Genomic DNA, 19,604 nt, shown 5'->3' with positions numbered 1-19,604 from the left:
GGTGTCGCTTTTTGGAGGACATAGCCTAATCTCTATTATTACTCTTGTCATTATCCTCGATTGGATACGATTTCCAAAATGGTAAGGTACAGTTTCAAAACCCCTTAATTGGACACCTATCAATTAGTATCAATCAGCTCAAGTGACCAGTGACATTTTTGTTTAGATCCCACCACCCACCACCTATTCATGTTGCATGGGGCCATCCTAGAGGCCTGCCTGCCTGCTGCCAAAGGTCATAAATTTGACCATTTGGGCATTGCGACCAACCGACAGCAAGCATTATTTTCAGATGTGACAAACATCAAACATGACCGTTTATGGCTGCGGTTGATGTCGCATGCAAACAAAGCTGGACCGGGGTACAAAAAAGCAACCACCACGACGGCACAAGTGTACCCATTTCCATTCCAAGGATAAACACAAACACAAACGCCCGTCATTATCACGAATGACAGGCAACTTATTTTACGTCATCGTACATCATAATTGGGTGACAGCTATCCGTCTGGTCGCATGCCGTAGAAGCAGTCACAGCTGGTGAGGGCATGGCAGACAAACGTCAGCGAGGACCGATCCACGCCATCCGATTTCGGAAGCGACGTTCAATTACAATCCATTTCGGTGGAAGTTCGAAGGGACCATCGGCCGGTGCAGAGCGGAGGGAAAGCAGAGAAACCTAACCGTTACCCACCTTTATCTACTTACCAGAGCCCATACTTCACAAAGGGATCTCGAACCACATCGCAACTAGCTGTGCCATCCCACACCTCAACCGGTGGGTACCCACGCGCCGTCTCGCTCTCTGCGATAATGATGTTAGGGAAATTATTTTTTCACCGAACCATGAATTGGATAAAATATAATCTACTTTGGTGCGCTTCATGAACGACCCATACGGCGGAAGCCGTACGTACGCCGAAATGTGTACGGGAATCGGTTTCAATTTTCATAGTTCGTTTGTTGGCACACCCAATAATGTGTACCTCTCCTGCGTTCTCCCCGGCTTTCGCCAATACCCTGCCCTCGCTACGTTCGAGCATCTACGGATGGCGCATTGCACGGCTATTCCGAAACTATTGGTCCGATTTGCGTACCAATGATTTCACATGAAATACTCAAACTTGCACAAAAACACATTACAATCATCACAAACACGCACACCACCGTGGGAGGGCACACACACACACACCGATTGGCTCCCGATTTGTCCCGGCCGACTTAAACACGGACTTTAGCCCAGATGCAATTCTTCTCGCTGCCACCACTGGTGGTCCTTCCATTCCAGGCAGGACATTCGCAAAATTGGCTCCGAATTGAGTGCTGGATTCTAATGTGGAGAAGTGTAGCGAGAGATGTTTTATTTTTTGCATCTCTCAGTCTGGCTCCGGTTTGAGGCTCCGGACAGTGTTCTGGAATAGGACGAAATAGTCTACCCGTTGTACTGCATGACCACCACCCACTTTTCCACCGGCCCTTTCCAGCGACACAGTGACGTAGTAAATGTGGCCAATGTGCGTTAGTGTGTGTGTGTGTGTCGCACGAGTGATTCCGGTTGGTTAAATTGCATAACTAAATTGAATTCTGCATTCATGTGAGGGAGGAAAAATTTGGGGCCCAAGTTATGGGAGATGATAGCGGCCAGCAAAAAAAAGGGGTCTCGGTTCTAGCGTCGCGTCGGAGCCACCAACGGTGGTAGATGAACATTTTGGAATACACATACAAGTTTTAATGGAAAAATGGATTCTAACCCACACACACACACACACTTACACAACCCATTCTCGCGTTGGACGCTTGCGTTACCGATCGAGGTCAATCGGGAAACGTTGGGGAAACGTTTGGGGGGAGATGTTGTGACGATACAGGATGGGTGTAAAAGAAGAAATTAAAATGTTCGCCCAACTACCCCGCTGATGCAATTTAACTTTATGGCAAATTTTGTTAAATAGTCGAATCGTTGCCTGGAGTTGGAGTTTTTGATGCAACATAAAAAAATTGCATGCGAATGCTAGGGATTTTGTTGTTGTTTCGCTTCTAGGGTCCTCCACAGTGTTTCGCTTTGGTGTAACAATAACAAAATTTTGAGAGTAAGACTTGAAACCGGGGGCAGATTATTATAGATCAACAGTCCCATTGGCGAAGCATTACAGTTTCTCATTCATTTTGAGCTGTGTTTCAATTAGTTGAAGGAGCTTCAGCGCGATGCAAATTGTACGAGATTTACGAATTGCCTTTCCCCCATCCCGAGAGTGCAACTAATTGCATTTGTTCCGTAGCAAACCTCGCGTCACAAAGTTCATCTTCACTTGGGAACACGCCGGCACAGATTGATATCTGCCTGTCCGTTGCACCCGAAGATGGTGCTAGCTGCCGCGAATGGACGCTGCAATTGCATTCCTTAGTTTGCAGTAAATCCTGTTTTTATTTTGCTTCCCACACTATTACACAGCTCTTCCTTTTCCCGCACAAGCGTTCCAGCTAGTATCTTTGGCAACCTTTGTTGTTGCTGGCAAAGCAAGGGGGTAAGATAAAGCTTTTGGGGTAAAAGTTTGTCCCGGTTTCGGTTTCGTTTTCGTGTGCGCAACAAAAGCGCCCGGTTACCACCGGCTGAATAATTTCTACACCGAACGTTGCGGCTCTAATGAAACAAGTGCGCTACCCATCAGCATCAGCAGCTGCAGCTGCAAAACAAAGGAAACGAATCTTTCGCAACTCAAAACAAAGGGACGGAACGAGGGGATTGGGATGCAGGATGATTGGCCGAGGGGTAGGGGAAGGTATTCCCAAAAGGCCAACCCGTTGTGGCGCAACGGTGAAAGGATCCGTCTTCGACGTGAAGCAAGAGTTGGTGTTTTAATTTGTTTTCCCCTTTTATTTTCTTCTAGCTTTTCGTCGCCTGCATTATGAAACGGGAACTTAATTTCTTTGGAATAAGTTTTACGGCACGGTACGGTGGAACCCGTACACTTTGTCTCTAATGTTCCAGTGCACCCGGGCGTTATTTTGTTTTCGTTGCGCAAAGTAACGCATCGCTGTTGATTGAGAAAATATTTATAATCCAATTGCTTGATAAAGTTTTGCGTACAGATACTTCATGTATTGCTTCTGTTACAGTAGTGATGTCAACTTTGTTCAAGAATCCTCTGGCTTTATACTCTATCGACAAACTCTATTGATTTCAGTCCGTTTTTATCTTCATATTGTGTTTGTCTATCATCGCTTTTTTATCGTTATCGGCTAATATAACTCTCAAGGGGCGGTCCGGTGGCCGAGGAAATAACGGTGCCGGTCTTCACACACGCAGGACCGGGGTTCAAATCCGATCCAGATGCAGGACTGATTATTCAACTAGGGGTAAAATCAAGTCATGGAAACCCAGAGATTGGCGGGCCAAAATTTCTCGAGATTGTATTGCCAAAAAATTAGAATATAACTCTCAATTCTGCTACAAAAGAAACAAACGAAGTCTTATGACTCAAAGTCTCCATAATCTGACAAAAACATCCAATGAACTGGGTTTCGGGATTTTAGTAGGGATGGGCAGATCACACCATTTTCTGGATCAGATCTGGCCGGAGAATTACGATGCCAGATTCGAGTCCGGATCACGATTCCGCACTCCGGCATGATACTGTTGAAGGGGTTAACTAACCTCAGCCGAGCATCTAGGGGGATTAACAGTCACAGACAAAAACGCAGTACATGACGCTGCCACGTCGACGTTTTCTTCTTCCTTGGCACTACTACCTCGAAAGGTCTTTGCCTGTCATTTCTGACTTTCGTGACTCCATTTTTACCCGTGGTTAGATAGTCAGTCCTGCGTCGACTAAACAAAGCTTAAAATAACAATTGAAACACAATGAATTGGTACTGAACAGGGAGGATAAGCAGTATTTCTTCTTTTTTGGCTTTAAAGGTTGTACCAAATGTCTTGGCCTGCCGTTTCTGGCCTTAATTTACCAAAGCTGAATAGTCCTGCGTACGGAGAGCCAGTCTGGATGTAATTTCCAGCTGAATTTGGAACCCTGAGTCAAACGATCAGTTTTGATCAAAAACGACTCCGGAATCAACACGAGGCCGGATTCAAAAACGATTCCGGAACTGGTCGGAATCATTATTTCGGATCAGATTACTATGCAGGATCGGATCGGAGTCGTGATTCGCCCATCTCTAGTTTGAAGATTGTTGGGCATGGGTAACGGCTTCATGGGCAAGCGCTGTATTGCCACTTTGGAATGAGGTATGACAAACACATTGAAACATGAAACCATACACACAAACTTGCAAAAGAAGATGCCTGTCATGTAACCAGCCTGAGTCAAGACCAGCCTGTCATGTAAGTGCAGGAAGGAACTTGTTCTTGAAAGCCTCTGATTTTATGGAAAGAGAAAAAAACCAATAACAAACCAAGCTATGCAGTCCACTAAGTTCTCACAGAACATTTTAGTCCTGGGGAACCGGATTCGTCAGCTAGTGTTGTGATTAGTGTTTCGTGCCTTTTTAAGCGTTAACTCCATACATCAAACAGCCACGGTTGGATGTTATGACCTATAAACTTTGAATTTGAGAGAATTCCAACTGCTTAATCAAGTGTTGTCGTGTATAATAGATACGTCATATTACTTTTGTTCCAATCAGCTAACTTTATTCAAGAATTCTTGAAGAGAGGAAATATTTTGTCATGTAAAGCTTCAGTAAAAACTATTTTAAACCTTGTTGCGTACTTTTTTTTCTAATGTCAAATAAATCTCTACCATTCACGCGTGTGCTTAATTGACCCCTTACGTCCCCCTCTTATGTCGAGGTTACTTAGTTTTTTCTTCTTCTTTTTCTTCTTCCTTGGCACTACAACCGCGAGAGGTCTCGTCCTGCCATTTCTGGCTTTCTGTGACTTGATTTTACCCGTAGCAAAATGAAGGTCTGCGTATGGGGAGGCGGTCTGGATTGGATCTGAACCCCGGTCCTGTCGTGTGAAGACCGGGACCGTTATCACCTCTGCCACCGGACCGCCCCACTGATTGGGCGTTCATGTTACTTAGCACTGACATACATAACTCTCTCCGTCTCCCATTCAAGGCCCAACAGGACTCTAATGCATGATTATTGTTTACAAGACTTTTCCATTTTCTCAACACAACATGGGCTTTCATGCTAACAAACACGAAAGAATAGATGTGTTTTCTTTGTAATGCAAAGAAATTTTCTTCTGCGCATGAAAGAGACACTGCATTGCGAAAGAATAACGCATCTTAGTGCTGCGCTAGTTGAATGAGGACACCATATCATATCACGCTTCATACAAATCAGGCACTACAATGTGAGACTGGCACTGTGCACTGGGTGACACATAGTTAGACTCGCCGCTTTAGTTTATGTGTGCGCTTCAAACGCTGTACATCTGTACCCAATGAGAGCTTATTTTTGTGATGCTTGCGCCATTCGAACGAAACCTCTCCACCCTCGGTGGCAGATCGGTTTGGCTCAAGGCGAAGCCGTAGTTGAGCCGGAAACCGGAAATTGAATGAAGAAATCAAAACAAACTTCAGCCGGAGACGGATAAGTGGGTTGGGTGGGGTTCTGGAATCCAAGGCACTTTGCGGCGCTGTGGAAGAACTGTTTATCGGTGAGTGATTCGTTTTGTTGTGTGGCCGGGAAGACGATATCCTGAAAGTGGAACATCTGCTATCTGCGCGCTTTAGGAGCAAATCTTCCATCAATAAAAAGCTGTGCTGCGAGCTGTGAAGAGCGTGAGTGGCGATTTCCGTTGTTGGTTCAGTGTTAAGATTTTGCTCGAAATTAGTTTGCAAATATTTCTAACGATTCACTCAAACTATAGAAACATTTGAGACTCGTTGAGACGCTTAACAAACACCCGGGACTAATAAATCTTTCAAGAAAGAAAGAAAAAAGACTTCATGCTGCTGCTTAACTAATCCTTTCCAGGAAAAATACCTTTTCATTCGACCATCTTTTACCGTGCAGCGAGCAGTCATGCTGCCCCCGGTTCTTGTCCGAAATCTTTCCACTCTAATCCGAAACCGTACCGGCTGGTGCAGCGCAAAATCCGTGCCGCAAAGATAGCCCGAGGAAGACCTATCAGATTCAGTTTGCTGTAACATTGCATTACATTTTCGGGCTTCGTGAAAGCTCTTCTGGTCCAACCGCGTCCAACCAAAAAAAAAGCAAGGGGTTCGGGAAATGTTTTGCGAAAGACGCCTGGGATGGGGGGGGGGGGGGTTGCTCGCTTCAAAAACTTACCGGAAGTACATCAGCGAAACGATCGTGTGCAGCAGCACGTTGACCAGATGATAGCCGGCCGGCTCGAGCCCGTGCAGCAGATAGTTCCAGCGGAACGTTAGGACACACAGCGGTCGATATGATTTATGACTCTGTTCCTGCGGGTGAGGGAAAGAAGCGAAACGAAGCGTTAGTTGATGTAGAAGGAGAAGAAAAGCGAGAAAACACACACACACACACACACACACGAACACACCGATACACTGTGGAAAACGCATACACACATACAGGAATATATGTATGTGGAAGTTATGATCCGGGACAAGCGCTGCTTCTATTAAGGCTTTAGCAGGCTCAAGTCTTCAGGCAGAAGGCAAAACGGATCTCACGAACAGAAGCCCAACCCAGACCCAGTGTAAGGGATATTATATATATATAAGCAGCGGAAGAATATCCTGGAATTAATAAATCGCACGAGAATAATTTATGGTGGATTTACCATCCTGTGGGAGCGCTAAAGGTGCCGCTCCCATAGTAGCGTCGGTAGCACGATGCCCTATCCTGGTACGGTGACCGATAGTGGCGAAAATAAATAGAGCGACCAGGGATAACCACCAGCACACCGGCTTCAAGTAAGGTGGTTATGGAAAGCATGCAATAAAAAGAAATCATTCACTTTCCACGCGACGACTATTGCCACCACCGAGTTACTGAAACGCGTGACCTCCATTGACCGTTTCTCCCTCAAAACTAGTTTAAGTCCTGCGGAGCTCATACTCATTTGCCCTGGCACACAGTAACCTCGGTTACACTCTCCAACATTATTTGTGGCACACACACAGCTAAAAAAACCTTCTAGTTACAGTTTATGGGTAGGACTTCGTTTTTTTTTTATCTACATTTACCATTCTCTGTGGAAGGTGAAACCGAAGACGACGACGACGATGATGATCGCGATGGAATCGGAAAAAATTACACCCGCACCCGGCACAAGTAATAATCAACCACACGGGAGAGCGGTTTGTTTGGCTTTTATTACATTAAGCCTGGATTGGGATTACCCGGTCAGACCGCCGTTCGGGAGCTGGTACGGGGTGGACAGATTATAACTTTGCTCACATTTCCATGGGTCATGCGTTTGAAGGATAATCCCGTGGGTGAGTTTTTTTCTCCGATCTTCGGTCGGATGCGAACCCTGCCTGCACCGTGTTATCGTGAGGTGAAATTAGATTTTCCTTGCCCGATAGCGGGTGTTATAGGGTGAACCACAATTAAGGCTAGCCTTTGGGCACAATGTATACCAGGTTGGTTGGTTACAGTGCTTCGAGGGGATACGTCGTCCTTGCGCTCGATTTGAGAAGCGGTTCGAAGAAAGCGGTGAGCCAATTACAAACGGAATGGGGCGTTACACCAGAAGGGTGTAAACTTAACAACACTTAGTTTTTGCTCTTTTACATTGTAGTTTAGAATGTGAATTATTTTCCGGAGGCCATACGAAACGCTGTGTTTTTTTTTATTAAAAAATGATATGGTTTCAAGGATTCTATTATACTTTTGAAAGGCAGGGCAAGACATTGAGATTACATACAAATCAAAAATAGCTGTGCGGTGATATAGATTCGGTGATATTACGCCATTTGCATGAACGGAGAAGCAGACATCAAACCTCAGCAGGACAATCTGCCGGTGGGCAAGAGTAATTCCAAAATAAATCAAAACCAGGAAACAAACGATTGTAAACCAAGACCTTTCGAGGCCTTCCCTGTAATATTCACCTATTTTTTCACTTGCTCATGTTTAACTTTCCTGGCTTACTAGACTTATTGATGACGCGTTGTTGGATAGTCAGTCCTGACTTTGAGAGAACGATCGAGATGAGATTTGAACCCAGCCCTACACAACGCCCCTTCACACAAGTCGTCTATAAATGTATCCGTACGAATCACGTCATCTTCCATTAGGACTTCGTTCGTTAAGCTAAAGACCGATATATTTGAGAGTAATGTGTTTCGAGTGTGCTTAATTGGTGAAATGTTTTCTGAGTCTACAGGTACTCTAGACCTTCTGTCCAGCTCTCCAGACATATCGATCATCGATACATCATCTTCAACGTTTTTTGCAGTGATCCTCTGGAATGATGAACGCGACAAATCTTCTGTCTTACCATTTCGTTTTATGCTTTCAAAGCAATAAATATTAATCGAAGACTTAATGTCTCTATGAACTAATGAAGCAGCAAACAAGTCTTCTTTCAATTTTCAGTATACCAAAATTTGAGTCAAGGATTTTCAACCAAAGGATAGTCACATCATCATTGTGAGACCCGACTCATTGTACCGAACCAAACAACAATAAGAACATTACTTTTACAAATTTCTCATAAAAGCCCCATAGGTTAATCTAAAAACTATTAGGACTTTGACTCGTAACATGAACGCACTCCTTTTCGAATATTCTCCAAGAAACCTTTAACACGATACACCATATCCCAAGGAATTGTTATTCAAAACGTCATGACCTCGCAACAATGAAATTTGCCTCGTCAGGAACCGACGGGCGTCAGCTGGCAGGCTGGTAAAGTAAATATGCTTTTCTTGGTTGTAAACATTAACTCTCACGGTAACCACCCATATCGTACTCCACGCGACGGATCATTCTTAGAAAGCATTATTATAATACGATCGGCACCGAAAAGAAAAAAGTAAAAGGGAACCACCTTCGTTTCCGGCCAAATGCAGCGTGCCCCATCTGCAACATTATTCGGGTGCATGAGTTGTGCGTTTGCCTTTTTTTCTGTCGGTGCGTGCTACCGAGTTAGGACCCCAAAAGTCTATCATTCATAATCATTCATCTCATTATGCCGTACGCATATCAACAAGCCCTTCGGTCGGAGCTTCGTTTTTTTTGCTCTCTCGTTGAAAAACTTCGAAGCTTTCTCACTCCATCGATTTCTGGGTAGGGGAGGTGGTGAAGAAAATCTCCAATCACGCACCACGGCGACGGCCAAAACTTTTCCCGCTTCACTCTCGGCGCGTTGATGATAATTAATGGCTTCTTACGCGCTAACAAATCGCTCTCGGGTGCGCACATTATGCCGCGCGGGAAAGCTGCCCATTTATTCATACGCAATCCATCATCGGTCGATAATCGGCAGCGCATTGTACGTCAAACAGGAGCACGAGAGAAAAAAAAGCGAGAAAGTAAACATAGGGCCGCGCACACAAAAAATAAGACGCACATCCGAACAGGAAAACCAAACAGGAGAGCTGTGAATGTATTTACTGCAAATATGGATCCACCCCACCGTCGCCAGGTTTTCTGCTCGCATGCCTTCATCCCGGGGGAAGCTTGAGTACCTTTCACGGAAAGGTTTCACCGGAATGGGTAATGCTTTTCGAGTATTTTTACCATGCCGAAAAGATTAACCGAAAGTCGATCCCGCCGGGAACACTGGGAGGTTTCGTGAACCAATGGACCAATCAATTTACGGGGCGCCAACGCGAATAATGAATTTCCTGACGTCTTGAGAGTGTTTGTGTAGCGTGTAGGCGTAGATAGGGTCGGTTGTGGAATAATGAAAGAAAAATAATTAATCCTTCCGACCGGGGTACCACGAAGGTGTGTGTGTGTGTTTGTTTTTATTGTGCTTCACATTATACTGATACTGACAGGAACAAAAACCTGTAATAAAAGGGATGAAATGGATAGATTATAAAGAAAATAAGCCGTGATAACAGCCAAAAAGGGTTGTTTTTTTAAATTACAATTGATATTTTCGTCAAATATAGATCAACAATTCTTCATCATCTAAATTAAGAATAAAGATATTTCAGATTTCGATATAATTGTGAAACACTTAAGGGAGAGGGAAATTTAAAATTAATAAAGGAATATTGCAAGACCGCTGTGGAACTTTGCAGTCATATAATGAAAGCTTGCCTACAGTATGGGGAAATATGTTACTCTAAATTAATTGTTTAATTACTCCTTTGAGTATCAATTCGCTCTCACTCTCTGTGCCGACTTTTGACTCACTACCTTCGATTTTAATTCACTCTCACTCTCTGTGCCGACCTTTGACTCACTGTCTTCGATTCACTTTCACTTTCTGTGCAAATTAGTGACTCACTCTTTTTTGATTTTAACTCGCGTAATAAGGGTGAATGATTTTTATTTATTTATTTATTAAATATGACGGTCCGATACCGTATTGTCACCACCGCATGTGGTGACTGTGAATTACATTCACGTAGAGTGAATGATTGTTATTTATTTATTTATTTATTTATATTTATAGTTAGACGGCTTGGCGCCGTATTGACAACACCGCGTGTGTTGACGAATACAAGTACAAATAAATTAACAAGGCATTTCCTCCCTGTTATTCTGCCTTATCCCGGGCATGCTCGGTTGTCGGTGTGTGGAGTTTGCAGTGTGGTATCATGTCTATTGTGGAGGTTGTGTTGATGGTTTGGTCCGGGTCTATTGCTTTCTGTTGCTATGTTGGTGGTAGTGTGGTGTGTGGAACGGAACATCCTTCCGTGTAGCGGATCTGGACTGTAACAATACAAAAAGAAAACAGTAATATGTACAGTACAAACATTTACCTGCGCACAGTGTTCCTCAAACTGCCCAGCAGTGATAGCCCAAGCTCGATCAAGCCAGCACCGAACTCAGAAGCTATCGGCGAGTTCCATCCCGTAACAGCAGGGTCTCTGCTAATTACGGGGTTGAACCCGCCGACCACCTCCGAACCCAACGCCAGCAAGGCCGAGCTCGCCCCATCAAGGCTAGACAGAGATGAAGAACACTGTTCCAGAAAATTCTGCCTCCCTTCTTACGACAGTGCCGACTTTGACCCCGGATGCTGTTGCTTCGTCAACGGATCACCCGTGGCACTACAAAAAAAACTTAACACTTAAGACAAAGACAACACAACGAATAACAAAAAAGGAATGGCGGATATGGTTTGGTAGGATAATGGGGATGTGGAATCAAAGGATAAGACCGTTGTCTCTGGCGAATCGAAAGATGAGCCTCATGTATGCGAGGTCTCTGGTCGCCAACACTTCTCTAATTTCTGTGCCCGGTCGTCTGCCGATGCCCTCGACTGCGCTTAACAAGGAGGGTCTTGCGGTTTCAAACTCCACGCAGGACCACAGAAGGTGATCCACATCGTGAAATCCGTCACCGCAGCCACACACCTTCGTCTGAGCCAGAGTTATACGCTGCAGATGAGCGTTCAACGCGAAATGATTCGACATAAGTCGAGACATCATGCGTATGAACGCCCGGTCTACAGAGAGCCCACCGAACCAAGGCCGCAGGGACACTTGCGGAGAGATCGAGAAAAGGAATCGCCCGAGATCGTCCGCCTCCCACATGCTCTGCCAGCGAGACAGGAAAAGTTGCTGTGGTAGGCGAAGAAACTCTCGGGCCGAGATCGGACGGTCGTAAAATGCGCCTTGTTGGACGCCTGTTTTGGCCAGTGAGTCTGCCTTCTCGTTGCCGGGAATTCCACAATGAGAAGGTACCCAAATTAGCGAAATCCTGAACGCCTTGTCGAACATGGAGCCAAGCAATTCTATGATTTTAATGACAAGGAAATCCTGACTCTTAACAGCCTTCGGGGATCTTAGTGCTTCGATAGCGCTAAGGCTATCTGTAAAAATGAAGTACTGATCCGAAGGTCTCGCTGCTATAATCAATAGTGCGTACAAGATTGCGGCTAGTTCTGCGGTGTAGACACTACACGGCTCCCGCAATTTGAAAAATGCTTCGGCGGACTCACTAAAAACGCCGAAGCCGGTGCCTTCCTTAGAAGATGATCCATCAGTATAATACTGGCTTCTTTGGTCTAAATGGCCATACTTATCCCTGAAAATGCCCGGAACTACCATCGGGCGAAGATCATTCGGTATGGTCTTAATTTCCTCGTTCAACGAGGAATCTGTTGTTAAAAGGGAACTGTAGGTCTCAGGAAGGGCAGCACGGTTTAATGCCTGTGGGGCGCTAGGATGCACTTGTAGGGCAACAAAATCTTCATAGATTTTCAAGATCTTGCTCTTAGAACCTGTCTCTAGAAGCGCTTTAAAATTTTCTTCGATCAAGGGATTTGATACTGAAGAACGGACTAGAAGGCGAAGCGACAGCATTTCAAAACGAAGTTTTAGCGGCATCACTCCGGTCATCACTTCTAGGGACATGTTGTGTGTTGATTTCATGCTCCCTAGTGCGAGTCTAAGACAACGATACTGTAGCCTCTCTAGCTTGAGGATATGCGTGTTGGATGCCCAATGAAAGCATATGCTTCCATATTCCAACACGGATAGTACCGTTGTCTTATACAGTCGCAGGACGTCTGATGGATGTGCGCCCCACCAGAATCCTGTGACTGTCCTTAGAAAGTTGATTCTTTTACTGCATTTTTGCACCAGATGGGTGATGTGTGTACTCCAGTTTAGCCTTGAGTTGAACCAAACACCAAGGTATCGAAAATTGTCGGTAGTTGATATCTTTTCACCGTATAAAAAGACATCAATTTTCGGGTCAAATAGTCTTTTCTCCCTGTTTTTCGTCGTGTCGCTGAAAGGAGAAAAGACTACCATCTCAGTTTTCTTTGCAGAGAACTTGATACCAAGATTTTCAGACCACTCGGAAAGATTGTCCAAAGTGGTTTGTAAAGCCAGTTGTATTTCGGCAGCGTCCTTGCTTGCAAAAGATATGACGCCGTCGTCAGCCAATTGTCTAATGCTGCAGTTCGGTGCTAGACAAGAATCTATTTCACTGACATAGAAGTTATATAGCAGGGGGCTCAAGCAGGACCCTTGTGCTAGTCCATGGAAACTGGTCCGCTTTAGCTGAACATGACCATTGTTGAAATTCATAGCTTTTTCCGACAAAAGGTTGAACAGAAAGTTGTTCAACTTTGGACCCAGCCCCACATTTTCTAATTTTTGACTCAGCTTGTATGGTGATACTGAGTCAAATGCCCCCTGTATATCCAGGAAAATAGATCCCATGTTCTGCTTGCGTGCACGAGCAAGCTCTATTTCTGTAACCAGAAGGGCTAAGCAGTCATTAGTACCCCTGGCTTTACGAAAACCAAACTGGGTATTTGAGAGAAGGTTGTTCGATTCCAACCATTCTTCTAACCGGAAAAGAATCATCCTTTCAAGGAGTTTCCTCAGACACGACAGTAACGATATTGGCCGATACGAATCGTGTCTTGATGGCGGTTTGCCAGGCTTCAAGATAGTGACAACTTTCACTTCTCTCCACTCTTGCGGAACGCTGTTGACCTCCAACATATTGTTGAAAATACTTAACAGACGTTTCCTCCCTATGTCAGGAAGATTTTGAAGCAATTTGCTACCAATCTGATCCAGACCTGGGGAGGAGTTTTTGCTTGATAGGAGAGCAAGTGATAGCTCTACCATTGAGAACGGTGAATCCATCCTAGGGTCACTACCAGGCGCATGTTGTGTAAAGCTTTGCGCAGGAACGAAATCGGGACAAAGCTTGTGGGCAAATTCATACAGCCACTCGCCAGAAAAGCTTTCGCTCTCATTGATGTTGTTGCTGTTTCGCATCCTTCTAGCCATTCTCCAAAGCGAATTAAGTGAAGTGGCAGGGTCTAGATTATTGACGTATCTACGCCAATAACCCTTTTTCTTCGCCTTCAACAGGTTTTTGCACGTTCTCTCCAGTCCTTTATATTTTTCATATAAGGACCTCGAGCCCGTGTCCCGGAAGGCTTTAAATGCCTCACGCTTCTTGGTGAAAGCCGCTTGGCAATCCTTGTCCCACCAAGGAGTGGGAGGTTTTTTAAATGTCCTTGCTTGGTGGGAGCGCCTTGTTTGGGCCTCAAGGGCGCACTTGTTTATAATTGAAACAAGTTTTTCGTACTCCTTGACAGGAGACAAATCTTCCAAGTCAAGAGAAAGCGAAGCGGCTATTAATTCGCCGTATCTCGTCCAGTCGATGTTCCTCGTTAAGTCACATTTAACGGGGGTTCCTTCTACTGGACATCCTCCCTTGATAAAGGAAATTTCTATCGGCAAGTGGTCACTGCCGATAGGGTCCTGGATCACCTTCCAACTAAAATCCAGGGCCATTGCTGATGGACATAGAGACAGGTCCAGTGCACTCGCCCTACTTAGAGGTGTCTGCATCCTAGTTGCCTCTCCTGAGTTGAGAATCGAAAACCCAAATCTGTCGCAGAAATCTCGGATGATAGGAGTGCGAATGTCATCCTTTTCGCACCCCCAGTCGATTCCATGGGAGTTAAAGTCTCCCAGGATCAAAAGCGGTCCAGGCAAGACCACTGCTAAATTTCCAAGATCCTCTTTGAACTTTTCAATTTTTTCCTTTTCATTATTGGCTATCGGGGGGATATAGATGGATGCAATTGTCACGTGAAGAACGCCCAGTTTTGCCTTAACTGCGACAGTTTCTATCATTTCTTGTCTAGGGGTGGGTATTCTGGTGAAAGTGTGACTCTTTCGAACACCAATCAGTACCCCCCCACCCCTAGTAACGCGATCTTCACGGATTATGTTATATCCCGGGAAGGTTAATTTAATTTCATCCGATAGCCATGTTTCACAGAGGGCAAACACATCGCAGTTGTGTTCGCCCACTAATGCTTTAAAAGAGTTTAGCTTGCCAAGCAAACTCCTACAGTTCCACTGCATGATAGTAGCCGTAGGAGCCATTAATCATCCAAACGGACCATCATACTTAAGCATGGCCATTGAGCCAGCCACTGTTTGATCATCCCCTTCAGGAAAGGAAGGGCCCAAGTTGCGATCATGTGCAGATGCTGCGGGAGGTTAAGGGTCAAGAGGAGGGATTCTAGGATCTCGGAAAGGGACGGAGTAGGGATCCTCGGGAAGCCCTTGGGCTCAGTCGGAAAAGCTAGGTTTTCCAAAGGAGCTTCGGCCCGAGGTGATCGCTTCTTCTTGGGCTGCTTCCTGGCAATTTGGGGGGCGGGAGTTTTGGGATCAGCGTCACGTTTTGGACCGGGGGAAGAAACTTTAGCGTGGCGCTGTGGTGCCAAAGGTTTGTTTTTTAACTTAAGTACCTTCCTTTGTACCTTTTTATAAGGCACTCTCAGTACTTTTACCGATCTCAATGGCACCTGTTCGAGTGCAGTCGGATTGGCCTCGCCATTTGCAGCTGTGTTATCCAGCACTGCAAAGGGGTTCGATGCGTTTGCTCCCTTTAGAGCATCGCTGTACGAGCCGCGTGCCCGCTCGGCTATCGTTTTGGTCTGCTCCCTTTGCAGCTTCCGATACACAGGACACAATGCAACCTCATGCCACTCCTCCCGACAATGCGAGCATTTCTGGGATGGGGCTTTGCACTCCTCGGTAGCGTGAGCCCCTCTGCATTTTCCGCAGCAGATCTTGCGAGTGCAGAACGGATCGGCATGTCCAATCCGGCTGCACTTCGAACAGGTGGCCACCCTTGGCACGTATGGCCGGTCGATGGGTATCCGGAGGCCTTCTAAAATGAGGGCCTGCGGAAGTACCGTTCCCTCAAACGTGATCCGGAGGGATGTGGTCGGGATATATTTCTTTTCGTCTTTCGATGAGGCATCTAGCTTAAAAAGCTTTTTTGCCTCAAGGACTTTTACTTTCGGCGTGTCTGGTGCATGAAATGCACCTACACCGAATTTAACCACCTCCTCCTCCGGATAATCGAAGTCTTCGATCACGCCGGTAACTTCAACCAGACTACCGGGAATATAAACCCGGTAGTGCTCCGTAAAATCTGGATCAGCCGCAATGACATTGGCTTGAGCCCGGTCCTTTGCGGTGACCCTGATCTTATTAGGGCGCATCCGAAACACATCGGCAACGCCCGGGTACTTCTTAAATAACGATGCCGCGATCGTCCTCACGTCGAGCTGCTTGGTGCGTGGCATAAAATACACCAATGGCTTACCCTCCCACGACACCGGGTAAGCACGAGCTCGATGCTCAGATTGCTGATCATTATTTTTCGCCAGCGGGGCACAAAAACTGTTTGTCGGCGGGGCACTCGATGCCTTCGAGGAAGAAGGCTTCTCTTCCAATGCCACCTTTTTGGTGGCAGGAGCGGCCTTAGGGCGACCAGGCTTACGCTTCACATTCGGCTCTATCTCTCTCTCCGAATCCGATAAGTCGGTCCCCATGTTAGGACCGGAGACAACGGGGGAAGTAGGGGTAGACAAACTTACCGATAAACACGATAAGCAACCACGCGCGCACGAGCAAACACACACACACGCACACAAGACAGTTCACGATCGATGCGACGATGCAGCGATACGCTTGCTTATCGCAACGATCGACAGATACACACACTCACAACACTAAGAACACACGTTGATCGGGGCTAGGCGCCACTCGATCGATAAACACAAACTCCGAGCGAAAGCCGGAGAAAGGCGGAGACACCGATTAGTGCGATACGGGTAATCACGTTGATTACGCAATCGCACACGAGGACAATGACCACTATCTGCCGTACGCAAATGATCCGTTTGACGCTCCACAGCGAAACACGTCTTATCGCCACGGAAGCTAGAGGCAGAATGAGTGAATGATTGTTGTTGTTACTATTTTTGGATTTAAATCCACAATCTATAAAAAAAAAAACACTTCCCAAAAGGCATAGAAAATGGAATTTTTTGCATTCAAATTATTTCGAACATTTTTAGTACGAGTAAAACTACGGAGTTGTTCCATGATTTACGAACCTTAAAACGTATTTAACACAACTTTTCCCTTACCTAATAATTACGCAAAACAAAAAAAAAAAGCCAAATTGTGCCCAGCCCCCATTCGAAGGAGCGCTGTTCATGCCAGCTCTATTTTGATCTTTCCGAGCTGACGAGCGCGCTATCATTCACGCTACAATAAAGATTCTAGCTAAAGCTTGTTAGAATCACTTCAAGCGTGTTTAATGCTGCCTCGAGACGGTGCGAATAATATTGCAAAGACACACTCAAAGTCGCTAAGAACCCTAGACATCAGCCGCGGTTAGAAAGACAAACCTAGCACGCTACCCCACCCAATAGAACGCTCAAGTTAACTGAATAAGTCAGCCCCTTTCGTTGGTTGGTTTTCCACGCCAGCCAACCCGGAGCAGCCAACAGTAACACTAACCGCGTGGACAGACAGGATCATGGTGGCTTCAGGTCGTTGTGCAGGGCAGAAAAATATATGACGGTAATTTATAACTCAATTAAAATGGAACAACCAGCCGCAACGAAAGGCAAGAAGAAAAAAAAGAGTCCAGACCAGAACCCGAATCGAAATGAAAGCTCAACCCGAACTGTTAAACCCTGCTGTTTTGCGTTTTTGCGTCCCAAAACGGAAAAACGTCGAATCGTCAACGATGATGGAAATGGTCTGGGAAAATGGTTCCCCTTTCCCTTTCTTTCGGTGCCGTGGTTAAAGCCACCACAATAAAATCCCCTCGTTCGGCGTAATACACGAGAATTGCTGCTTTTTTAGTGTGGGGGGGAGGAAGCCTCCGAATGGCAAATTTTACGCGACGCAGAAACTAGCCAGCACCCGGCAAGAACTGAGCTGTGACGTGAAGCGTGCGGGAAAAGAAAAACACAAATCATTTCCACCCGAAACGGCACGACAGTTTTCTTTGGTTTTGCTTTCGGGCGCCGCTGACGCTCATCTTGGTGAGGGTAAGGGCTGACATTTAGCATTTCGTACAAGTGTGGTACGAGAAAGAAAGAAAGGCAGTGGAAAGTCGAAGAAAAAGCCGGGGGAAATAAATTGATGAGCAACCATGCGTCTCCATTTCGTGCCGAGCATGATGGAATATAGCGCTCCTGTACCGCGCACCGAGCTCGGAAAAATAGTGATGTCAGGAAGGAATTATTTTAAACTTCTACAACTCGATGGAGAGTTAGCGCATTATTGCATTTCTTAAAGAGTGGTTTGAAGTACGAGAAAGAAAAAAGTTTTATCTGAGTGAAATAATGAAATTCAGATGCGAGATGAGTTTAGCAGCTGAGAATAAACACGCGCCAAAAATATTAAGCATGGTAATTTTGCGCTGAAACATTTAATTCTATCCATTGAAATCCCTCTGTTTGCTCTAAAGCCCGGTATGATTAGATATTTCGACGTTATGGCATTCACTACTACAAGAGTGAATACTTTTTATCAAATGTTTGTTCCTAGACATCGAGTACCAATCAAGACTCTTAGGACGAATTCTCAGGTATGAAGATTTACGAAACTGAAAACTGAGCTTCACAGAGGATTTCAACGAGATAAAAATGAATTCAACCGCAGGATTGACACTGAAGCTGCTCGTCAATACAAAGCGTTAATCCGTGAAGCCTACGCTAATCACACGAGGGAGATAGAAACTCGTTTCAAGATAGATCCAAGAAGTTTTATTAACTGTTTTAGACGGAAACGTAGCGATAGTAATTTTAACATTAACAATGGTCATGAACTTTAAATATCATGGTTCACGAACGCCAATATAACTGTAACCCCTGCACAACGATACCGAATTGATTGACTAGAGTCTATTCAGAAAAAAAATCGAGTTTCCTACTCGAGCAGTCCAGCTTTCGCTGATAATTTTTCATCGATTTTCACACAACACATGCCTGCACAAAGAACTCTGCAATGTGATCTCGCCTTTGATGTTGCTTCTGCAATATAGGAGCTGCCGCTTTCATTTGCTGCTGAGTCGGACGAAATTTCTTGTGCAGTTATCATATGTTGCAGGGATGCCTTTGTTCCTCTCTTGAATAAATTGTTTAACAACTTTCTGTAGCAGTAATGCTTCCCTCTTCTATATCTATAAGGCAGAAAGAAGCAATATAATGAACTCCTTATCCTTATTCTTTCTTTTCTTCTTATTTCTCGACTTTTTTTAAGCGGATTCAAGCACATAATATCGATCGATCTGCATTATCTCGATTATGGTCCGCTTGGAATTCGTCCAGCGCAAAGTCACCCGATTCGCTTTGCGCTTCTGGAGGGTTCAGGTGGACTACGACGCTCGCTATGCTCTGTTGAGTATCGAGTCGATGAACCAGCGAAACTGCAACGCCCAGAGACTATTTGTTGCGAGACTTTTGGACTACCGGATCGACTCCCCAACACTATTCTCTGGTGTCATCTTATACGTCCAAACCAGTCCACTTCGTCCAAGGACGCTGCTTGACGTAGAGGATCGCCGAACCCGTTTTGGTGTCTTTGATCCCTTTCTCCATATGTGCCATGAATAAAACTGTATCAGTAATCGTCACCAACAGGACATGCCAAGCGCTGCGCTTTTAAATTGCATTCGAACCGTCCGTCCCTATAGCTGTTAAGTGTCTTATCAAT

The 19,604-nt window shown here is 45.3% G+C and overlaps 1 protein-coding gene across 11 annotated transcripts in view; it reads right to left on the bottom strand.

Annotated features, from left to right (window-relative positions):
• LOC118506110 (protein O-mannosyl-transferase Tmtc3-like) overlaps positions 1 to 19,604 on the bottom strand; it is a 186,836-nt gene that overhangs the window by 107,665 nt on the left and 59,567 nt on the right. For all 11 annotated transcript variants that reach the window (XM_036042807.1, XM_036042803.1, XM_036042809.1 and 8 more), the window contains one exon: positions 6,262 to 6,398. In XM_036042807.1, coding sequence (XP_035898700.1) covers positions 6,262 to 6,398 — 137 coding nt within the window. The remainder of the gene's footprint in view (positions 1 to 6,261; positions 6,399 to 19,604) is intronic.

This window comes from Anopheles stephensi, chromosome 2 (assembly GCF_013141755.1).
Source record: "Anopheles stephensi strain Indian chromosome 2, UCI_ANSTEP_V1.0, whole genome shotgun sequence".
NCBI lineage: Eukaryota > Metazoa > Arthropoda > Insecta > Diptera > Culicidae > Anopheles > Anopheles stephensi.
The sequence above is the reverse complement of the archived record's forward strand: the minus strand, read 5'-3'. Positions and strand labels throughout refer to the sequence as shown.